Source organism: Physella acuta, unplaced genomic scaffold, assembly GCF_028476545.2.
Source record: "Physella acuta isolate Inbredline_101_S28 unplaced genomic scaffold, ASM2847654v3 ptg000393l, whole genome shotgun sequence".
In the NCBI taxonomy this organism is placed as follows: domain Eukaryota; kingdom Metazoa; phylum Mollusca; class Gastropoda; family Physidae; genus Physella; species Physella acuta.
The window spans coordinates 417,513-425,000 of record NW_026731912.1 but is presented as its reverse complement, the minus strand read 5'-3'; the positions used below and the strand labels follow the sequence as shown (position 1 = coordinate 425,000).

General features: G+C 31.8%; 2 protein-coding genes across 2 annotated transcripts in view; both read left to right on the top strand.

Moving 5' to 3' along the window:
• Positions 1-3,632, top strand: part of LOC131942185 (putative uncharacterized protein DDB_G0283467) — a 4,618-nt gene extending 986 nt beyond the window's left edge. The window contains exons 2-6 of the mRNA XM_059301913.1: positions 1,674-1,744; positions 1,967-2,032; positions 2,572-2,634; positions 2,877-2,939; positions 3,577-3,632. Of these exons, the coding sequence (XP_059157896.1) occupies positions 1,693-1,744; positions 1,967-2,032; positions 2,572-2,634; positions 2,877-2,939; positions 3,577-3,632 (300 nt within the window). The 5' untranslated portion in view covers positions 1,674-1,692. The remainder of the gene's footprint in view (positions 1-1,673; positions 1,745-1,966; positions 2,033-2,571; positions 2,635-2,876; positions 2,940-3,576) is intronic.
• Positions 3,633-4,554: 922 nt separating this feature from the next.
• LOC131942184 (A-kinase anchor protein 200-like) lies at positions 4,555-6,755 on the top strand. Its single transcript, XM_059301912.1, has 5 exons — positions 4,555-4,606; positions 4,902-5,016; positions 5,213-5,285; positions 5,733-6,034; positions 6,587-6,755. Exons 1-5 carry the CDS (start codon positions 4,579-4,581, stop codon positions 6,753-6,755), a joined length of 687 nt encoding a protein of 228 aa, XP_059157895.1. The 5' UTR covers positions 4,555-4,578.
• The last annotated feature ends 733 nt before the right edge of the window (positions 6,756-7,488 follow it).

The window sequence follows — 7,488 nt, the reverse complement described above, 5'->3', positions numbered from 1 at the left end:
AAAAATATTATTTTCGTAGATCCAAACTAAGTTTTGATATAGAGTGTAGGTGGACTTGCCAATCATTAGACAAAGCTTCCAAATTAGGTGGACGAAACTAGATCAAAGGGGATTTCTGATCTATTGATGAAAGGGCTATGAAAACACACCTACGTAGCAGGGTGACCGCTCGCTTTGTTGGCGGACATGCTCTACGGGGGAAGACATCTAAACTCAATAAAGCTATTTTTCGGTCACACCTTAACGATCGGATGACACATGCATGTTTTTTTTGACAACAGCGGTTATTGCAGAATTAAGTTATTCATAGCGTAGTGTGCATGCAAACTAAGCATCATTAGTGATGACTACTCAGCTATTGCCTCTCTCTTTACATCGCAGATGGCATATCCACTTTTTATAAAAGTCAGATTTACGCTGGACAACAGCCAGTGTTGATGACGCAATAAATACACACATTTTATATTATGAACCCGTAAACCAAAACTTCCCTTTTGAAAACCATTTCATGTGTTTTGACATTAATGTGGTTAGTTTAATGATATCATCGTTTTATTTGTCTTTGCATTTTTGTGTATAATACTTTCTACTTTTTTTAAAGTAAGTTTACTCAGTCTTTTAATGGCTTGTTTATTAAGTTTAAGTCACTCATGTAGTATATATCACAATAATGATGTGTAAAAAAAATCCTAATACGACATTCAATTATAAAATGTAAAATCGACTAAACATAATCACTAAGCCAGTGAAGGTTTTTAAAAAATAAAGTCCTTGTTCTGAACTTTTATAATTCAAGGGGTGTATCTACAAATAAATATATCAATAAATTAATTAACGTCTTTAAAAACATTTGTGTTTAACAACAATTTGGTAAAAAAAACATTCTCTACATAAATATGTATTTTACAGTTCTACACTTAGTGCAGATGCTATTATCTATCGGGGCAGACAAACAAAAAAATATATACTAACTAGTAAACAAACTTGTATTCCTCAATAAGCATGGCTAATGAAGCTGTTGGAATGTGATCGTACAATCTTAGAGACAATTTCAAAATGATGTTTCATGGATATTTTTGTTAAAAGTTAATATTTAGTAAACAATGTGGCATTTGAGTGTGAAATAAAGAAGAAACATAGTGAAAAGTTAAAGTAAAGATTCATGGTGAGCAGATTGTTGAGCGTTGTAATAAACATCTACATGGATCAGACCCATCTCAACCCCGTGTATAAAACAGTGCAGCAGATGAAATAGCAGTGGTAAAAATACAACACCGTAGCGAATAGTCACTCAGTCCGTTTTTACCATTACTGGAGATGCCAAAGCCAAACTACACTCAGTTCCGCGTCGAGAAATGATACAATTATTACGGCTTTCGACAAATTTTCTTAAATAACCCCCCCCCCCCCCGCGCGCACACACACACACAAACACATACACACACCTTCCCCAATTGAATGTATCGCCGAATACATCTTTCGAGTGTTCTTGAATATCAAAGCTATAAATGTATAAATAAATATTGTTTTTTCCCTATTTTTGTTTAAGCTGTTTTATTTGTAATTTTCTCCATGTATAAGTATCCAAGGTGTGGATACAAGAGGGGGGGGGGGTAGTTAGTGTTTAGTGGAAAGAAGCATAACAACGCCTGTCTTTTTGTGTTCTTTAACAGTTGCGTGAGAGCTTACAATATGACGTTTACAACAGCAGCTTCATCAAGTCTGACTTTGATCCAGCTCACACGTTTGTTACTTTTGTTGTGTTTTATATTTAAAATATAGGGCTCAATGTTTCTGATCGATGTAATCAATATCCGATTATATTAATTTAATTTCATAAAATGTCTTAAACATCATATTTTTACTTGCTAGGTAAATTTATGGTCTTTAAATACTCACTTAAGAGAACAATATAAAATATTTTACTCTTGTAAATAAAACAATTTGTGTATTCTCACTTGTTTAGCGACATCGAAAGACACAATATTGAATATTGAATGTACAAAATTGAGAGGAACAAACACTACAACTGGTACTTTAAAAACTTGATTTTATTTTGATTAAACTGTAATCATAATTTTTGCTCTAGCTTGCTGACAAATGTTTCACACAATGAAATTTAGTTAAACTGCGTGTGTGAAGTTTATTTAGGTGGAATTCGTGGTCAAATAGTAGAAAAATTCGGCTGCTAATCAGAAAGTATTGACTTTGACGTCCCTGAGGCAAATAGCTCTGATAGATACCTAAAGGCAGCTGGGCACAGTGCTAACCACACTATCCCTTCATATGCCTAGGTTATTGAAACAAATAAACTCTACTTCACCTGCCCTAAAGAGTACTTTATTTTGTTTAAGTTAATTCACATAACATATTAATTAATATTTAAACTTTTAGGCACTTAGGTGTTCCACGACAGCCCCCCCTCCCCCCCCCCCTGTGTTGTTCTCTGTTTACACGTTGCAGATAAATTACCTGTCATATTGCATTTTCATTTACTGCAACTAATAACAATTTATTAAAATTCATTTAAAAGTTGAAATGAAACGTGCAGTTATTTTTCCTTCATTGCAGGTTCACAAAGTACTAGCACTTCAACAGTGACTACAACACAAACTACTAGCATGACCACACAAAGTAAATCTATTTCAAATGATTGAATCATTGTTTTTATGTACAAGTATATTCACCATCATCCCCCCCCCTCCTCCAAGACACAATGGGCAGCCAGTGTAAGCTCTTACTTCCCTTGCCGGTCCCTGGTATTTTTTTTACAGTCCCCCAAGATAATTCTGCTTCAGTAACTTGTTTTTCTATTGTTTCCTAAACGCCATTCCTGTCTATCAACTGGCTTGATCCTTATTTTTCCTTCATTGCAGGTTCACAAAGTACTAGCACTTCAACAGTGACTACAACACAAACTACTAGCATGACCACACAAAGTAAATCTATTTCAAACGATTGAATCATTGTTTTTATGTACAAGTATATTCACAATCATCCCCCCCTCTTCCAAGACACAATGGGCAGCCAGTGTAAGCTCTTACTTCCCTTGCAGGTCCCTGGTATTTTTTTTTTACAGTCCCCCAAGATAATTCTGCTTAGGTAACTTGTTTTTCTACTGTTCCCTAAACGCCATTCCTGGCTTGATCCTTAAAATGGTTTCCATTTCTATTAGTAATCTATCTTTTTAGATGGTGTTGGGTCAGTAGTTACCTTTTATTCTTCACGGGCAACACGTATATACTAGGTTTATATAATTATTCTTTTAAAATTACGTTTATATTGGTTCATAGCGTTGTTAACGTCGAATATTTATCATGAACATTCTGTAAATTTTAGCATGGATAAAAGACGTTAATTTCAAAATTCCATGAAAGATCTCTAATGTTCTTAAATATAAATTATTACTTTAGATCTGAGTACAAATACATATTTTTTTATAATAATACACATCAAGAATCAACCAACTAGTTTTTTGCATTGTAAAACTTTATTTTATTTACAAAAAGACGTTTGAGTTACACTCTTTGTAAAACACTTCTAACACTATAATTTAAAATGATCATTTTTAAACAGATGGCAGTACAAAACCTACGGCAGACACTTATGCTACGAACAAGGGTAGTATCTAACATTACTTTTTTTACATAATTATATATATATATATATATATATATATATATATATATATATATATATATATATATTCATATATTTTATATATTTAGTTACTGTCTATTATAAATAGTAATTAAATCTTATTCAAGTTTAAATTGTAACTACACTGCTGGTGCTTCGAAATGTTTATATTAGTCGCATACGCAATTGCTGCTTTAAAAATACTACATGTATCAATTATTTCACGTTTAAATAATTACTATACAATAATTGCTTTATTTACCACTATTTAGTTACCATTGCAAATAATACAAGTGAAGAAAGTACTGAAAACACGACAGGTAATAAACACCTATGTATACTGATTTTTGTAATCTTTAATCCACCTATCCCTTATTCTTGTTTTATAATTGTATATGATAAAATGTAATGTAAATACAAATTAAATATAACTAGATATTTTTAAAAGACATCTGTTCCTAAATATAAAACACACAAAAAAATTTGTTTTTTTTAAATGGCCAAAAACAAACTTAAAAATAAGGAATGCATTTCAAATTACAACTGACATTATACTTGCAAAAAAAAATGTATTATATTTTTCAAATTCATTTTTTTAAACTTAATGTTTTACACTTTCACGCTTAGCTTTAGTCAAATTATTCAACTTCACGATTAGCTAGATTTAAAAAAGATACATTAAAATAATACTAAAAATGTGTTGGTTAAACGTGTCGATGATCATACGAGGGCCTTAACCGAATTTCTTTTCTTCTATCCAGCCCTAAAACTCTTCAATAGATTTCGAATATTCTTTTTACAATCCTTAAGCCTAGCATATTTATATATATATATATATATATATATATATATATATATATATATATATATATATATATATATATATATATATATATATATATACAATCAGTTCAGACATCTACAACATCCGATTTAGCAATGACAACAACATCACCAGAGGTCAACGGTATTGTAATTTGTTTTGCCTATTCTACGTTTAATAGCTGTATTATCCAGAATATATCCAAAGTTTCTAATTAAAAATATAGAGTTTTGGATATACTCACCCTATAATTCAACATCAGGCTTTTAATTTGACATTAAAAATTTTGCGCGGATTTTTTTGGGGAAAATACTCCTTATACGCCAGAATTTATGGTGAAAAATTAATTCAACAATTAGCCTATGTAATGATAATTAATAAGTTTTTTGTTAACTCTTATGCTTATTTTCTATCCGAATAACTTTATCTTCCGAACCAGAGACTAATAAGGTTGAAAGTAACAAAAACACAATGTCAATTATAATTGCTGCCATTGCTTTAGTTGTTTTTGCTGTCATTATCATCGTCTTCACTTTGATCTTCATACGTCACAGGTGGGTGATTAGGTTAGTTCATTATTTAAAGCAGAACACTCATTAACACATAATAAATTTAACTTTCATCAAAATTGTAAAGCATTTGTTAACAAAACCAATCATATTTTTAAATGACTTTATTTTTAAATGGGTATTATAAGTAAATAATATGAAGATAAAATTGTTTGATTTATTGTTATATTTCTTGTCACAGGAGAGGGCGGCAACGCCTTGCAGTTTATCACAAAGACGACGAGTATGCCGTCATAGATGCAACAAACACAAAGGTTTGTTTGTCTTTGCCATGTTCTTTATTAATTTTATTCATTTCACATTTGTATATTAGATATACGCTATCCTTTTATGTGCCGAGGTCTCTGAATCAGATGAACTCTACTTCATCTGCCCCATATGTCCTGGGCACGAACGGGAAATGATGATGGTATTAGATATAAAGTAATTATACCTTAATAGATATACTGTAAACAGTTCCCTTTCCAAACCTGACGATCTATGGGACAAGTGCAGAAGAGTTCACCTGTTTCTGTGACCTTAACATATGAAGGGATAGTGTAGTCAGCACTACGCCCAATGAAATTTGTTACAATAAAATGTTCATCTTTAGTAATGACTTGTTAATACAAACTTAGCCAGACCTCATTAATATAATTATAACTTATTGAAAACTTCTCATTATACTTTAACCTTAATTATATCACCTTGTTTTCCTGTAGAAAAATCTACGTCGAGATAAAAATAAACCATCTGTAAGAAAGACCTCTACTGCTGATGTAGACAATGATGTGAACGGCGACAACGATGCTACTCCACCCAACGATGCACAGTACTCTGTACTCTCAGACACATCCAGAGCTTATGCCAGAATATCGGTGACCCGAAATTCTAAACCAGAGGGGAAACCAACACCAAAACAGTCGACGTCAGCCACCACGTCAGGCGCAGCATCAGAACAGCAGACATCATTGACTGCTGTTAGCGCTGAGACGGAACAAATAGGATTGTACAGCACCGTGAAGTAAGTCTGCAGAAAACAACTTTTAAATTTGTAAAGAATCCTCTTTAGATCAAGCGATTCATTGGGCAGATGAAGTAAATTTTATGGTTCTTAACCTCGACATATGAAAGGAAGGTGTGGTCAGCACTTTGACGCCTACTTTCCCCTAACAAGAGTTAGGTATCCTTTTGAAGACTTAGGGACATTCTACTGACTTGGACCCGGATTCGAACTCGAGACTTTCGGGTTAATCGCCTGGCGCTCTACTGCTTAGGCCACGTCATCCCGTCGATAACAGCTCTTATCAATCACAATATATATCTTCATATATTTGATTCAATCTGTTGAGATATTGCTATTTATTAATTTATTTGATGCTGAGAATGTAATTAAAATTTTTTAATTTAAATTAAAATTAACGAGGCATGTTTTTATTTTAAATCAACACCCTAATAAATACGATTGTCTATAAAACAAACTATAATTAAAATTAATACTATTTTGATTTGCAACTAAATATGTGTTACATGTATTCAGAGAATGGTTGTCTTGACTTATTTTCTGATATTTCAGTAAGCTCAAAAAGAAATCCCTTACAGCTTCCGATGCAGCTCCGGTTCCTAGTCCAGCTCCAGCTCCTGGCCCGGCTGCTGACCCAGCTCTTGAATCGAATGACGTGTACTCACACTTGTCCCACTTAAAACAGAACAAGCCAGAGACAGAGAACGTTTACAACGGATAGACTTTTTAATGTATATATATATATATATATATATATATATATATATATATATATATATATATATATATATATATATATATATATATATATATACATATATACATATATATATATATATACATATATATATATATATATATATATATATATATATATATATATATATATATATATATATATATATATATATTGTTAACTTGCATGCATATCTTATAAATTAATTGCTTACTCATTTAGATATTTAGCAATTTAGATATTTATTAAAATGTACGTTTATTCTGTATAATGTTACTAAGATAATGCTGTTTCTTTTATTTTAATGCAAATGGTACACATTTTGTAGTGAACGCTCGAGTGAGAGGGGGGAAAGTTGAAAATGTTTTGTAACAGTTTGATTCTCTTTGACATTTTCGTTTATCTTTTTTAACTGTGAGGGCAGTAAACCTGAGCCACGATAAATGTTTTAGAGTTCAAGACTAGTGCACCGATTAAATTTTAACGCTACATTCACGTACAATGTAATAAGATTTTATGATTGCGCTTATCTTAGGAAATCAATTTCCGTTCATCTTCTCTCTGTAGATAGGATTAAAGTGTAGGCGTGTTGTTTAGAACTTAGATAAGACATGGTGTGACACGTCTTTTTTTTAATTGTATGAACTCAGCTTTTCGTCATCAATCTGTAGTGAGTCATATGTTTCGTAGAAGTCCATTGCGATTAAATCAAAGCGTA

Coding starts and splice junctions, on each gene's coding strand:
- LOC131942184 (XM_059301912.1), top strand. CDS start 4,579: ATGACAACAACATCACCAGAGGTCAACG. Junction 4,607..4,901: donor AACATCACCAGAGGTCAACG/GTATTGTAATTT, acceptor CTTCCGAACCAG/AGACTAATAAGGTTGAAAGT. Junction 5,286..5,732: donor TAGATGCAACAAACACAAAG/GTTTGTTTGTCT, acceptor GTTTTCCTGTAG/AAAAATCTACGTCGAGATAA.